Here is a 17,066-nt window from a genome sequence, read left to right on the forward strand (position 1 = left end):
AGAAACAAAATAACTGCCTCTTGTTTCCTGCCCAGACTGTATTTTAAAGGATAATAAATGTATTCCACGAATCTCCCCTACCCTCCCCAACCACCAATAGCCTTTCCATTCTGACTCTCCCCAACGTAATCCTTTTAATTTAATAGACATTCATGTCAAGTAAATACCTCTTGATAGTCTTGCCACAGTTCTCTAAATGAAATATTCTATTCCATGTGCGCTGAGTTAACTTGTCAAGGGGTTCAGTCTTTCCTCACTAGAGAGGATAAATTTGCATACAAACACACTTGATGAGTTGAATATCTGGTGGAAAGAATAAGGCTTTGTCTTTTTATTGGTTACTGCTCTGTGTAAAACTATTCACAACAATTTTGCCCAGGTTAGTTCGCTGGTGGTGATTTTTGAGGCGCCTGAACCATGACATTGTTTCCATTTCATTTTCTCCTGTATCAGTAAATTGTATCCACTGTTTTACCTCAATTACCCACTTTGAGACTGTGCTTAAATCAATTAGTTCTGTTGCCAAACCATTTCCCTTAGTTAGGAAAGCGTTTCCCCTCTCAGATCTGCTTCTCACTGTGGATTAAGATAGTGGCTTGTTTGTTTTGTATTCATAAGTTTCCAAGAATGTAAGTTTTGGCTAATGTTTATCTGTCCAACAAAATAGGTTCCTGGGTCAGTAAGGCAGCCCTAGCCCTTTTTGGCTTCAATATTATAGACTGGATAGCTTATAAAGAACAAATTTATTTCTCACAGTTTGGGAGCCTGGAAAGTCCAAGATCAAGGCGCCAGCAGATTTGGTGTCTGATGAGTACCTGCTTCCTGGTTCAGAGACAAATGTGGTTTTGTTTTATTTTGTTTTTTACTCAAATGTGATCTTTTTGCTCTGTCCTCACACATGGTGGATGGCTGGAGGGAGCTCTTTGTAATATTTTTAGAAAGGCCTTGCTCTCGTGACCTAATCACCTACCTCTACCTCCTAACACTGTCACATTGTGGGTTAGGTTTCAATATGAGTTTTGTGTGGGGGACATAAACATTTGGTCTGTAACAAAGGCTGAGGGCCAATATCTGGGATGAAGTGAATTTTCCAGTGAGACTTATTTGTATGTATTCTATCATGTCAACTATGACATGGATATTTTTCTTTTAAAGTTTAAAATGTGTGAGAATTTAGGAAACATAAAAGAGACTCAATCTCACATAATCCAGCTACAGTCACAATGGGGCATCAGTATGATTTAGTACATTCATAATTTTTAGTACATTAATAATTAAAAATAATTAATGTAATATGGCACATTTGTGAATTTAGTACATTTATGCACTGTAATATAATGTTTAAATTCTCATTTTAACAATTTCATAACACATTGAAGATATATTAGTATATATTGAAAGTTCATTAGTACACTTAGAACTACATTCCATTCATATAACTTGACTGAGTAACATTTGAAGCAGTAAAAAGTCCTGAGTTAATGACAAGATTTGACAGTGACAAGTTTATCTGATAAATTTTCCTTCCACTGACATCTAAAATGTTGGAAATGGATATTTTAATTAATTAATTTTAAAAAGCATTTACTGAGTACTTACTAAATATCAAGAATTGTACTAGATGTTGGAGCCATAAACATTAAAAAGATATAAGTTAAAAACACACTTATTCAAATATAAATATTTCAGATATTTTATTTAACTCATTAAATAATAGAACATATAAGATATTAAGACTGGTTTACAGAAGAAGTCAAGAAACAAAAAATTTATATAGTCAAAGGAATGCTGAAATAAAATTGTCAGTGGAAATTCCTGCAAGGCAAGAGGCATAATATTTGGGGTTGTTTTTTTTTTTTACCAGATGCAAAACAATTAAATCTCTACCAAGACATTTGTATCTGTAGTGCTAAGGATAGGAATCATTTCCATTGCTCTATGACAGGGAACGCAATTACTTTGTTATCAGTTGTCTACAGGTTAACCACTGCCCCCAGAAAGTTGTAGAATAGTCTAGTCAAGAGAAAGTCAGACTTCTGGCCAAGATGGAGGTGTAGGTAGACACACTGTGCCTCCTCACATAACCAAAAGGAGGACAACAAATTTAAAAACAAAAACCAACCAGCACTGCCAGAAAACCGAACTGTATGGAAGTTGGACAACCAAGGAATTAAAGAAGATACATTCAAACAGACCAGTAGGAGGGGCAGAGACGGGCATCTGGGTGGAAGACTGAGACGGGCAAGGCAGTGGCTGGTGGACTAGGTAACCCCACATTCGAGTACAGATAAGCCAGGAGGAACAACTGGGGAGCAAGACAAACCATGCAACCCAGGGTTCCAGTGCAGGGAAATAAAGCCTCAAAGCCTCTGACTGAAAACACCTATGGGGGCTGCGGCAGCAGGAGGAACTCCCAGCCTCATAGGAGAGATTGTTGGAGAGACCCACAGGGTCCTAGAATGTACACAAACCCACCCACCCAGGAACCAGCCCCAAAAGGGCCCAGCTTGATTAGGGGAAGTGACTGAAAACCAGCAGAGAGCAGAGCAAGTGGCACTGTTCCCTCTTGGACCTCCCCCTCACACACAACGTCATAATGCAGCCATGTGATTGCCCCACCCTGGTGAACACCTAAGGCTCCACTCCTTACTACGTAACAGGTGTTGCCAAGACAAAAAAAAAAAAAAAAAAAGGCCCAAAGGCCTTTGATCTGAAAGAACAGATCAAAGCTCCAGAAAAAATACAACTTAGCGACAAAGAGATAGCCAACCTATCAGATGCACAGTTCAAAATGCTGGTAATCAGGAGGTTTATAGAAATGGTTGAGTATCATCGCAAAATAGAGAAAAAAGTAAAGGCTGTGAGAAGTGAAATAAAGGAAAATGTATGGGAAACCAGTTGTGACAGAAAGGAAACCAGGCCTCACATCAATGGTGTGGAGCAGAAGGAAGAAATAAACATTCAATCAGAACAGAATGAAGAAACAAGAATTCAAAAAAATGAGGAGAAAATTAGGAACCTCCAGTACAACTTTAAATATTCCAACATCCGAATCATAGGGGTGCAAGAAAGAGAAAAGGAAGAGCAAGAAATTGAAAACTTATTTTAAAAAAATAATGAAGGAGAACTTCCCCAATCTGGCAAAGGAAATAGACTTCCAGGAAGTCCAGGAAGCTCAGAGAGTCCCAAAGAAGTTGGACTCAAGGAGGAACACACCAAGGCACATCGTAATTACATTAGCCAAGATGAAAGAAAAGGAGAGAATCTTAAAAGCAGCAAGAGAAAAGGAGACAGTTACTTACAAAGGAGTTCCCATCAGACTGTCAGCTGATTTCTCAAAAGAAATCTTACAGGCAAGACGGGGCTGGAAAGAAGTATTCAAAGTCATGAAAGGCAAGGACCTACATCCAAGATTACTCTGTCCAGCAAAGCTTTCATTTAGAATGGAAGGGCAGATAAAGTGCTTCCCAGATAAGGTCAAGTTCAAGGAGTTCATCATCACCAAGCCCTTTTTATATGAAAATGTTAAAGGGACTTATTAAGGAAAAGAAGACAAAAAGTATGAACAGTAAAATTACAACAAACTCACAGCTATTAACAACCAAACCTAAAAACAAAAACAAAAACAAACTAAGCAAACAACTAGAACAGGAACAGAATCACAGAAATGTAGATCACATGGAGGGTTATCAGCGGAGGAGTGGGAGGGGGAGAGAGGGGGAAAATGTACGGAGAATAAGTAGCATAAATGGTAGGTAGAAAATAGACAGGGGGAGGGTAAGAATAGTATAGGAAATATAGAAGCCAAAGAACTCATATGTATGACCCATGGACATGAACTAAAGGTGGGTGGGAATGCAGGTGGGAGGGGGTGTGTAGGGTGGAGGGAATAAAGGGAGGAAAATGGGACAACTGTAATAGCATAATCAATAAAATATATTTAAAAAACTAAAAAAGAAAGTCAAATGAAGATGCACTCCCCTACTTAATCAGGTCAATCCTAGAGGGTCTGCTAAATTACATCCTGCATCCCATTGAAAGGACCCCAGTAATCTCTTTTGCTTATTTTCAAATTTTGGATATTTTTTCTTAATACTCTTTACCCTAGACAAGAAAACTTTACTTTCTCTTTTCCTTTGTAACTGTTGCCCTTCCCTTATACAATGTTTTTTTCCTTTCCTTGTGTCCAGTTATTATCTTTCTTTCTTTAATTTTTAAAAAAGATTTTATTTATTTTTAGAGAGAGGGGAAGGGAGGGAGAAAGAGTGGGAGAAAAAGAAACATCAATGTGTGGTTGCCTTTTGCACACCCCTACTGGGGACCTGGCCCACAACCCAGTCATGTGCCCTGACTGGGAATCGAACCAGTAACCCTTTAGTTCACAGGCCAGCACTCAATCTGCTGAGCCACACCAGCCAGGGCTCTTGCTTTCTTTAAATCTGGGCCCCAGCTTGCTTTCTTTGAATACATTTTTTATTTTTCCTTCTTTTACCATTACGTGATGTGACTGATCCTCAGTTGTTCATTCTTTAAACATTTGAAGAGTAATTTGTAGTGTTGGTTTTTCATTTGGGGGAATAGTGAGAGGATATTATTTTTATTAAAATGGTCTTTATTGGTTTGACATGTATATTCTAAGTTTTACTTTAAACTCTGGGTATAAACCATGATTTTTTAAAAACAGAAATTATACCTAGTAATTCAGGGGATGTAAATGCATAGCACTTACGCTGCCTTTCTCACTGCCCTCACCTAAGACAGATACTGACAATTAATAGCAGTCATTCTTTTTCAGCTTACACTCAGCTTCAGAGTCCTTCTTAACGCAGAATTCCAGGTATTCACTATCTATCAGTTGAAGTTGGCACAAGGTGGACATGTTTTAAATGAATGCTTTTAGGAAAAATGTCATAAAATAATCAGATTTTAGAGCTAGCATATTGGGAGGCAATTTTTACCTCTCCACCCAAATAAAAATGTCTTTGGGAATTCTTCTAAGGTTGTATGAAGTTGAATATCTTCATAATCTTAAAAGTATGTTTTCCTTTGCTTTTTTACTAAAAATCCATGTAGATGTATTACTTAAATAAAAATTTATTCCTATCATGTGTTTCAGTGGTTAATCCTCTAGAAAATAAAGATGGGGATTTATTAACCTTTTTTTTTTTTTTGGCAACTTCACAATTACTTGTGGTGCCTCGGCTTTGTTTTGAAACAACTTCTTCTTCCCCTACAGTGGGTTGTGGAGGGAGTAAGAAAAAAATAGAAGATATTCCTCCTTATTAATAGCACATTGGCCCTGTATACAGACCCAGCTGGCCAAGGGTGAAGAGTCTCTTGGCACATTCTCAGATCCCTGTTCAGGAGGGGGAAGGGTGACTGACGAGGCAGCCACACATGAGAGGGTGCCCAAGGGCAGCTGCTGGTCCTGGCTACTGGCCTTGGGCTTCCAGGGTTGTTGGTACCTTCCTGGTCTCAACCTCCAGTCTCAATCCCCGTTGCATCTTTTACAGTGTATTTACATTTGATATTAATGAGCTCTAGACTGAAAATTTGTTTGGATTCATTAAATCTAGAGTTTTGTCATAGAAGAAAGAGGTTTCAAAAACAGACATTTAAAAAAAAATCCAGAAACTAGTTACCTCCTTCCTAAATTTTTTTTCTTATCCTCACCCAAGGACATTTTCTTCATTGCTTTTAGAGAGAGGGAGAGAGAGAGAAACATTGATTGGTTGCCTCCCATACGTGCCCAGAATGGGGATCATGCACAGCCAGGCCAGGCATTAAACCCACAACCTAAGTATGTGCCCTAACCAGTAATCAAACCCACAACCTTTTGGTTATAGAATGACCCTCCAACCACCCAGGGCAGTGAACTCCTTTCTTATAGCAGAACTGTCCAAAGGAAGCATTTGGTATTTTATAGAGGGCAAGTTCAGCACAAGATAGGAAGGATCTATTGGCTTGTTCTGTGTTCTCCTCAGAGCTCTTAATATGTACATATAGTAATTATTAAAAACATGTGCTTTGATGCCCAACTTCCTGGATTCAGCTTTTAAAAATTGTTTAACCTAGCTCTGTCTCAGTTGTTTCATCTTAATGGAGTTGTTGTGAGGAATTTTTATTTATTTACATTATTGTGAGAGACATACACAAGAATAAGGATTCATATACACAGCCTCATGTATAGCATTTAGAATAGTCTGAACATGGTAGTACTCTATATATTAGTTATTATTTATGTTTACAAATTAAACTTATTACCACTTCTCAAATGCTTGCCAATTCTAGATATATTCTCATGAGAGTATTAAAATTCATTTAAAATATTTGTATAATAATTATATCAATTTTTATTTCTTGTTGTAAATAGGTTTTCAGAAAGAGCTGTTTGTTCAAAAAAGTGACTCTTAATTTGTTTAGATCCAGAAAGAATAGATCAATTTGAAATGTTTTTCATAAAATGGCTGTAAGTGGTAGCAGTGCGTAGAAACATGAATTTATGAGCATAACCACATGTTTTTTTTTCCTTTCAGTTTGATGTAAATTTGATATCCTCCCACAATGGAAAATGATTTACAATAAAGAGATAAACTAGAAGGAATAGGAAAATGGAAACAAGATGTCATTACTTTTTACTGTCCAACAGATTTACTATCTATTTTAAAATGATGTTTGACCATCCACAGTAAATAAAAAATGCTTTTTAAAATAATGTAAGTCTTTACATTATTTTTACTACTAAACTCTTTCCTTCCCCTGTGAAAACATTCATCTTACTGAGCAAAGGTTTATTTAAGCTCCACTTACATCTATGTTGTTTTTAGCTCATTTCCTTTTTAAAATACAATTTGGTGAGTTTATTTCCCATTATAGCTATTATAATAAAATATAAAAGACATTTTTTATCGCAAACTTAAGTAAGTAGGAAGAGCACACTCTAAAACAATAATAAAATGTATTATATGGTAGATACTATATAGTAACATAGTCAATTATGATGATCAAGTATCATGTACACGCTATACTCTTATATGACTGGCAGCACAATAGGTTTGTTTATGCCAGCATCACAACAAATAAATGAATAATGGACTGTACTACAACGTGACTACAACTACATCATCAGGCAATAGGAATTTTTCCGCTCCATTATAATCTTATGGGATCACTGTTGTATATGCATTCTTTCATTGACCAAAACATTGTCATGCAGCGCATGACTGATTGCTTGTCCTGTACCCAGCTCTCTAGGATTGATTTGGCTCTGTGTGGTACAGGAGTTTCTTCAGCCTTTATTTTTCTAGTTCAGATCTTTCTTTGTTTCACTTTGAGTATCAACACCGTCACTTTTTCTAGGAGGAAGCTCTTGATTCTGGGTAAGTTTTGTCCCATAATATACAATTTCTCCACCTTTAACCATTTCATTCCACAGACCACAGAGCCCATCTCTTGAGAATGCAAGCTGTGTATCTGTTTTCAACCATTTAGAGTCAAATCAAGCCTCAGCAGTCAAACAAAGAATCAGGGGGCATCTTTCCTCCAGTTTCCTCCCAGCTGTCAGACCTGAAGTGCACAGGCCCCGTGCCACTGCTGGTTCCTCCTGTGATTCCCATAGTCTCTTGGAGAATCTCATTATTTCAAGATCTTTCTTGAGGTAGTTTTGCTAGGATGTAATTCTAGGTTGCCAATTATTTTCCTTTCAGACTTTAAAGATATTATTCTACTATTTTCTGGCTCCCACTGTTGCCATTGAGAAATGTCCTGCCATATTCTTTTTTTGTAAATTTAATCTTTATTATAGTTTTTAAATATGTTACCTTTTCATCTGCTTATACCCCTCCCCCCAGCAATCACCATACTATTGTCCATATCCATGAGTCCTTTTTCCTTTTTGCTCAATCCCTCTACCTGCTCTCCTCCACCCCAACTAGCTGTCATCCCGCTCTCTGCCTGTGAGTCTGTCCCTGTTTTTCTTGTTAGTTCAGTTTGTTCATTCGATTCCACACATGAGTGAAATCATATGTTGTTTGTCTTTCTCTGACTGGCTTATTTCACTTAGCATAATGTTCTCCAGGACCATCCATACCGTTGCAAAGGGTAAAATTTTCTTCTTTTTTATGGCCAGTAGTATTCCACTGTGTAAATGTCCCATAGTTGTTTTATCCACTCATCTGCTGATGGACACTTGGGGTACTTCCATGTCTTAGTGATTATAAATAATGCTGCAGTGAACATAGGGGTGCTTATGTTCTTTGAAATTAGTGTTTGGGGTTCCTTCAGATATATTCCCAGAAGTGGTATTGCTGGGTCAAAAGACAGATCCATTTTTAGTTTTTGAGCTGAATCCATACTGTTTTCCATAATGGCTGCACCAGCTGTGTTCCCACCAACAGTGCAAAAGGGCCCCCTTCTCCACATCCTCGCCAGCACTTGTTGTTTGTTGATTTATTCGTGATAGCCTTTCTGGTGTGAGATAGTATCTTGTTGTGATTTTAATTTGTGTTTCTCTGATGATTAGTGATGTTGAGCATCTTTCCATTTGTCAAAATAAGAATGTCCTGTCATTTTCATTTGTTTTTTATAGGTATGCTATATTTCTCTCTAGCTCTTTTTAGAATTTTTTTCTTGTCTTTGGTTTTCTGTAGTTTCACTATGATGTGTCTTGATGTGGGTTTATTTTTATTTATTTAGATTGAGATTCATTTCATTTCTTCAAACTAAGAATTTCAGTTTCATCAATTCTGGAAAATTCTCAGTCATAATTTTTCAAATATGACTTCTCTGTTTTCTCCATTTCCTCCTTTTGGAACACCAGATTCACATTGGACTTTGCATTTTATCATCTGTGACCCATAATCTTATTTTAATTTTTTCCATTTCTTTGTCTCCATGTTATATTCTAGGTAACATCTTTGGGACTGTCTTTTAGTTCAAGAATTATTCAGCTGAGCTATTCAGCTGTTTATTTTTTCCACTGATTTTATACTTTCAAATATTATATCTTTTATTTCAGAAACCCTGTTTGATTCTCTAATCACTACCCACTCTAATGATATGTTTTAACCAAGTCAAACTGCTTGCAGTTCCCCATTATGCTGATAATAGTTAAAGCTGGATGGATGGGTAGATGGGAATTTATTAAACATTTTTTCTACTTTTGAAATGTTAAATAATTTACACAATAAGTTTAAAAATTAGAGAAAGGACATCACCAAACTTTAAAAGGTTGGAAACAATTGAACAATTGGCTACATGAAAAAAAGCATGGGAACTTAAACTGGGGCATAGAGAAGACCTGTGGTGGTAGGACACCAAAACAGTATATTCAGTTTTCTACAGGGCCTAGAATGGTGTTTGATTTCAGGGATTTTTGGAAAGTGAAAACTCTGGCTTCTGTCAGGGTGGCTTCATTGCTGCATTGTGGTTAGTCTGGTATATCCAGTCTGACCTCTTGGCTTAACTGGTATCACCAACCAATCAGTGTCCTGCTTTGCTAAGAAAAAGAGGGTAAGAGTCAAGGAAGAATAGCTTCAGACTTCTTTTCTTAGGAGATGCAATTCTTCCTACTTTCTCTTCTGTCATGAAAATTTAAAGAAAATTTTTAGTTAAAAAAAATTAAAGCAGAGCCTCAGATTCAAGGATTTTCCATATACAAAGGAACCCCTAAAACATGTCCTTGGAATCACCAGGGTTTCTCTCGTATACATTTTAACAACATTTCTCTCTTTAGAAAATGTGGTTACGTATGCCATGCTATTAGATCTTTATGGCAACTCTCTTGGGTGAGGCAGTTATTACTAAATAATTTTATAGAAGGGGAAGGAAACAGTACTTTTTTGCTTTACTTTAGTGTCTTTGATTTCCTTCAGTTTGGCATCTCATTCTTGACTCAGAGTGTGGGCCCTCAATAAATATTCATTGGATAAATGCAATTTCAGATATGATTGGATTTGAGGTTTTTTATTACAAAAATTAAAAATGTAGTTTAAAAAAATGAGATTATCTTTGACTCCTTCCAGCATAGTCTTTCTCAGTAGGAGAAAATCTTTGGCTTGTAGACAAGAAAACTTTTGTTTGGAAAAACTGAGTTAGAATTGGCCCCTTGAGTTGTTATCCACCCCTAAAAAGGTACTTACATGCTATCACATATAGTTAATGTCTTAATTGGCTATACATTTTCTTTCAAGCATGATAATAAAATAATACAATGAAAAACTTGTCTTTGTTGCTTTAAGGGAAAAACCCTTGAATTCATTAAAATTTAAACCAGAACAATCATAACTTCATTGGTTTAGAATGAACTTTGGCACATGAAAAGTTGGTTAGTGAGACGTCATACTCTTTAGAGTTTACTAAGTGATACTTGAAACTTATAAATGGGAAAAGAAAGACAAAACTAATTGTAGTTCTGCTGAGACGAATACTTTCAGATATCTAAAACATTACCACAAAGGCACACATGAGGGCGCTCTAATCAGTCAGAAATTGCAAGTGCATATACATTTGTTGCTAGGAGTTACACTTTTAAGAAGTCAAAATCAGTACTGTACCTTTACAGATGGAAAACATAAGGCCTGAAGTTATTTTGACTCTACATGCCCTTTTCTTTAGAGTAAATAAGTTGGATATTAAGATTGTTAAAAAGATTGTACTGTAGTCCCTTGTCAGTGAATTTATGCCAGAGAATTTCGGCTCTCATCTTAGCAATTTTTTATTTAAAATCTTTACCCATGGCATGATATAATTTATTTATAAGATGTAGGAAAAACAGAATATTTATTTTGTGAATTTTGTGCCATTGAATGAAAAAGATCTCTCCTTTAAGGGGCTAGGTTGTGGGAAAGAATATGTCATGAATCTCATTTTCTGATTTGTCTTTGTTAATGACATATATATAATGACATGTTCAGTTCAAGACATGGCTGTTCATTTGACTATCTGAATTTGTCTTTTATGAATAAAAAATTAAACCTTTTTTCTGTCCTTGAAAGTACTTGACAGTCCTATAATACAAAGCATGAGGTTTTTAAATCAAGGATGCAAATAACATATTACATTACAAATACTAAAAGTTGTGTTGTGTATGTGTGTTTTGTCTATATTTAGTTAAGAATATCAGACAAGCAAAAATTTAATAGTATGCATACAAATCTATATGATCTGGCCCTGCCCACCACTCTGCTTCATTTCTTACAACTTCCCACTGAGTCATTCCATGTTGGTCACGCTGGTTCTGCACAGAAACATGCCAAATATCAGCCTAAAACAGCACCATTGCATTTTCTGTTCTCTCTGCCTGGAATATATTTATGAATTTATTTTTTTCTTTGATCATTGGAATGAAAGCTCTAAAGTGTAGCACAGTTTTTTTCTGATTTAGTATGGATCCCAATAGAAAACAGATGGTACACTAAAAATAATTCTAGGAAAATTTATTCACAAAATGGTTGTTTATTTATTAAAAGATTATTTACAAAGATGGAAGTATAGGGAAACCACGAAGACTACTGAAGTATCCTGGGCCTGGTAGCAGCTGTGATGTTACCATCTTTAGACCCAAAATGACTAGAGGAATAGTTATAGTAGTTAGTAGAACCTAAAAGAGACAGTATGTGAAGTTGGCTGCCTTGGAAGGTAAGTGGAAGGACCTTCAATGGAGAGACACAGCAGGCCCAATGTACCCTTTCAGTGAGGAAACCAAAAGAACAAACACTCTTAACACACTCCGATCTCCTCCTTGAGCTCCTTGTTGGCCAAACCCAACCAAAGCATGAGAACCCTTTTGATGTAGTCTGTTAGGTCAGCTGCTAGGGACAGAGTGCAGTGTGAAGAGTGGAGGGTGAAATGTGGAAGGCTAAATGGAAGACATATGTCAACTATTGTATTTGCAGCACCTAGAACATTGCCAGGCACATAACAGGTTTTTTAATGTAACAGTATTATTAAAGTGTAAGTCACATACCATATAATTCACTCATTTAAAGTGTATAATTTAATGAGTTTTAGTATGTTTACAGAGTTGTACAACCATTATCACAATCAATTTTAGAACATTTTATCACCCCCATGAAAAAACCCTCATACCTATTGACAGTGACTCCAATTTTGCCCATTCCCCAGCCTTAGGCAGTCACTCATCTTTCTGTCTCTATGGACTTGCCTATTCTGGACGTTTTGTGTAAATGGCATCATAAAATATGTGATCTTTTGTAACTGGCTTATTTCCTTTACAATGTTTTCAATGTTCATCTGTATTGTAGCATGTATCAGCTATTCCTTTTTTTAATTATTTTTTTATTTTTTAAGTAGTTGACATACAGTATTATATTAGTTCCAGGTGTACAACCTAGTGATTAGATATTTATGTAACTTTCAAAGTGATCACTCTGATAAATATAGTATTCATCTGACACTGTAAATATTTATTATAATATTATTGACTATATTCCCTATGCTGTACTTGACATTCCCATGGCTATTCCATAACTACCAATTTATACTTTTTAATTTCTTCACCTTTTTCATCCCCAACCTCCCTCCCATCTGGCAACTCTCAAAATGTTCTTTGTATCTTTGAGTCTCTTTCTCTGCTTGTTCATTACTTTGTTTTTTTAGCTTCTGCATATAAGTGAAATCATATGCTATTTGTCTTTCTCTGTCTGATTTATTTCACTCAGCACAGTACCTTCAGGGTCCATCTGTGTTGTTACAGGTGGCAAGATTTCATCTTTTTCTTTTTTTGACTGAGTCATATTCTATTGTATATATGCACCACTTCTTCTCTATCCATTTATCTATTTTTTAAAAGACTTTATTTATTTTTAGAGAGATGTGAGATTGGTTGCCTCTCACCCTATCCCCTAAACTGGGAACCTGGCCTGTAACAAAGGCATGTACCCTGGCTGGGAATCAAACCAGTGGCCTTTTGGTTTACAGTCCAGCACTCAATCCACTAAGCCACACCAGCTGGGGCTATGCATTTATCTCTTGATGGACACTTAGGTTGCTTCCATATTTTGGCTATTTTAAGTAATGCTGCAATGAACATATGGATGTATATGTCTTTTTGATTTAGTGTTTTGGGTTTCTTCAGGTAAATACCCAGAAGTCAAATTGCTAGGTCCTTCTTTGTCTCTTTTTATAGCCTTTGTTTTGAAGTCTATTTTGTCTGTTATAAGTATTGCTACCTGGCTTCCTTATTTTTTTCCATTTTCATGCAATATCTTTTCCATCACTTTACTTTTAGTCTGTGTGTGCCTTTCTGTCTGGAGTGTCTTGTAGACAACATGTATAAGGGTCTTGTTTTGTTGTCCATTCAGCCACCCATATGTCTTCTGACTGGAGATTTCAATCCATTTGCATTTTAAGTAATTGTTGATTGATATGTATTTATTGCTATTTTATTATTCATACTCTTGATGATCATCATCTTCTTCTTCTTCCCCTCCTCCTTCTCCTTCTTTTTCTAGAAGATCCTTTAACATTTCTTATAATGTTGGTTTTGGTGATAGTAAACTCCTTTAGCTTTTTCTTGTCTGGAAAACTCTTTATCTGTTCTTCAATTCTAAATGATAGTCTTGCTGGGTAGAGTGATCCTTTTTGTAGGTCTTTGCTTTTCATCACTTTGAATATTTTGTGCCAGTCCCTTATGGCCTGCAAAGTTTCTGTTGAGAAATCAGCTGACAGTCTTATGGGAGCTCCCTTTTAGGTAACTAACTGCTTCTCTTTTGCTGCTTTTAACATTCTCTCTTTGTCTTTAACCTTTGGCATTTTAATTATGATATAGCTTGGCTTCATCTTGTTTGGGACTCTCTGCCAGAGGTTATGGGGGCATCTTCCCTGGCACTGGAACCCTAGGCTTGGGGGATCTCGTGTGGGGCCTGGACCCCTCACCCCTCAGGGAAGACCTCTGCAACTGAGCTGTCCCTTTCAATTTTTAACTGCCACATGTGGATGTGGGACCAGCCAGTTCTGTCATTCCCATCTATCTCTTTGTGGCTTCTTCTATTTATCCTTATTATAGGACTCCAATTAGATTTCTGGTGGTCCTGAATGATGGTTATTCTGTACTTGTAATTTTGAAGTGACTGTGGGAGGTTCCAAATTGACCTATACCAATGTCTTGACCAGAGCCTCCTTCACTCCTTTTCTTTAATTACTGAATTTATTGGGGTGATAATGGTTAATAAGATTATATAGGTTTCAGGTATACGATTCTATAATACATCATCTATATATTATATCTTGTGTTCACCACTCCAAGTCAAGTATTTTTCCTTTATTATTTATACCCTACCCCCTTACTCTCTTCTAGCTCCCCTTTCCCTCTGGTAATCACCATACTGTTGTATGTCTCTATGAGGGTTTTCTTTTTTTGCTTAATTCTTTTACCTTTTTCACCCAGGCCCCCAGATCCCCTTCCCTTGTGACAGTTGTCACTCTATTCTCTACATTTGTGTCTGTGTCTATTTTGTTTATTAGTTTATTTTGTTCATTAGTTTCCACATGTAAGTGAAATCATATGGCACTTTTCTTTCTCTGACTGGCTTTTTTTCACTGAGCATAATACTATCTAGGTCCATCCATGCTGTTGCAAAAGGTAAGATTTCCTTCTCTTTTTTTTGTCTCATAGTAGTCCATATCACAACTTTTTTTAAATCCATTCATCTACTGATGGGCATTTGGGCTGCTTTCAAATCTTGGCTATTATAAATAATGCTGTAATGAACACAGGGGTGCATATATTCTTTCAAATAAGTTTCTTTGGATATATTCCCAGAAGTGGAATCTCTGGGTCTTAAGGCAGTTCCATTTTTTTTTTTTTTGAGGTAACTTCATACTGCTTTCCACAGTGGCTGCCCAAGGTTGTATTCCTTCCTCCATTCCTTTTTATTGTTCATATTCTGTTTATTTGTTTTATTTTTTATAATAACTTACTTTATTTTTTAATCTTTTTTTTATTTAATTTTTAGAGAAAGGGGAAGGGAAGGAGAAAGAGAGGGAGAGAAACATTGTCATGCAAGTGATGCATCAATCAGTTGCTTCTTGCATGGCCCTGACAGGGGACCTGGCCCACAACCCAGGCATGTGCCCTGACCATGATTCTAATCAGCAGATTTTTGTTTCACAGGCTGGTACTCAATCCACTGAGACACACTAGTCAGGGCTCATATTCCCTTTATGAATATACCACATTTTATTTATTTAGTCATAGGTTGAGTGGCATTTGACTTTTTTGTTTTTTGGCTATTATGAATAATGCTGCCGTGAACATTTATTTACATGGTGTTCTATGAACATGTTTTCATTTTTCTTAGAAATATACCTAGAAGTGAAATTTCTGGGTCATATGGTAACTATATGTTTTACATTTTAAGGAACTGTCAGACTGTTTGCCAAAGCAGTTGTGCCATTTCACATTCCCACCAGCAATGTATGAGTGTTCCAATTTCCCTACATCATCTTCAACTCAGTATTATCTCTTCTTTTTTTTAGCTTCTCATAGAATATTTAGTGAAAAAAGAACTCCATTTCAGTTTATTAGTGATTGAATAACCAAATATACTTAATGGTTGAATTTCTTTTTATTTTAGGATTTTTTTCATTGTTATTCTATTACAGTTGTCCCAATTTTTTTTCCTTTGCTTCCTCTGCCCAGCCAAACTCCTACTCCACAGTCAATCCCCACACTGTTGTCCATGTCCATGGGTTATTCATACGTGTTCTTTGTCTAGGCCCTTCCCCTTCTTTCCATCAATATCTTCCCCCCACCTTCTATGGCCACTGTCAGTCTGTTCCATGTTTCCATGTCTCTGGTTCTATTTTACTCATTAGTTTATTTTGTTCATTAAATTCCTTTTATAAGTGAGATCATATGATATTTGTCTTTCACCAACTGGCTTATTTCACTTAGCATAATATTCTCCAGCTCCATCCATGCTGTTGCCACAAAAGGTAGGAGTTCCTTCCTTCTTTCTCCTGCATAGTATTCCATTGTGTATTCCACAGTTTTTTGATCCAGTCATCTACTAATGGTCACTTATGCTGTTTCTAGCACTTGGCTATTGTAACTAGTGCTGCTGTGAACATAGGGGTGCATAAGTTCTTTTGAACTGATATTTCAGGATTCTTCAGGTATATTCCAAGCAGTGGAATCATTGAGTCAAAAGACAGCTCCATTTTTAATTTTTTAAGGAGATTCCACACTGCTTTCTACAGTGGCTGCACAAGTCTGCATTCCCACCAACAGTGTACTAGGGTTCCCTTTTCTCGATATCCTCGCCAATACTTGTTTGTTGATTTATTAATGATAGCCATTCAGACAAAAATGAGGTGATACCTCGTTGTGATTTTAATTTGCATCTGTCTAATGGCTAGTGATGTTTAGCATCTTTTCACACTTCTATTGGCCATCTGTATGTCCTCCTTGGAGAAGTGTCTGTTCAGGTCCTTTGCCCATTTTCAATTGGATTGTCTTCCTGATGTTGAGTCATATGAGTTCTTTATATATTTTGGAGATTAAACCCTTATCTGATGTATCATTGGCAAATATCTTCTCCCATACAATCAGTTCCCTTTTCATTTTTCTGATGGTTTCTTTAGCTGTACGGGAGCTTTTTAATTTGATGTAGTCCCATTTGTTTATTTTTTTCCTTTGTTTTTCTTGTCCTAGGAGATATATTGGCAAAAAATATTGCTACATGGGGTATCTGAAATTTTACTGCCTATGTTTTCTGCTAGGACTTTTATGGTATCTTGACATATTTAAGTCTTTTATCTATTTTGAGTTTATTCTGGTGTGTGGTATAAATTTGTGGTCTAATTTCCTTTTTTTGCATGTATCAGTCCAATTCTCTCAACACCATTTATTGAAGAGACTATTTTTACTCCATTGTCTGTATTCTCATGCACCCTTTGTCAAACATTAATTGACCTTAGAAACATGGGTTTATTTCTGGGCTCTGTATGCTGTTCCATTGATCTATGTGTCTGTTCTTATGCCAGTAGCTGACTATTTTGATTACAGTGGCCTTGTAGTACAGTTTTATATTGAGTATTGGGAT

General features: G+C 36.3%; 1 protein-coding gene across 1 annotated transcript in view; it reads left to right on the forward strand.

Moving 5' to 3' along the window:
• Positions 1 to 6,561, forward strand: part of RPS6KB1 (ribosomal protein S6 kinase B1) — a 63,627-nt gene extending 57,066 nt beyond the window's left edge. The window contains exon 15 of the mRNA XM_045837358.1: positions 6,537 to 6,561. Within this exon, the coding sequence (XP_045693314.1) occupies positions 6,537 to 6,546 (10 nt within the window). The 3' untranslated portion in view covers positions 6,547 to 6,561. The remainder of the gene's footprint in view (positions 1 to 6,536) is intronic.
• The last annotated feature ends 10,505 nt before the right edge of the window (positions 6,562 to 17,066 follow it).

This window comes from Phyllostomus hastatus, unplaced genomic scaffold (assembly GCF_019186645.2).
Source record: "Phyllostomus hastatus isolate PE091 unplaced genomic scaffold, TTU_PhHast_1.1 phas_contig_210, whole genome shotgun sequence".
In the NCBI taxonomy this organism is placed as follows: domain Eukaryota; kingdom Metazoa; phylum Chordata; class Mammalia; order Chiroptera; family Phyllostomidae; genus Phyllostomus; species Phyllostomus hastatus.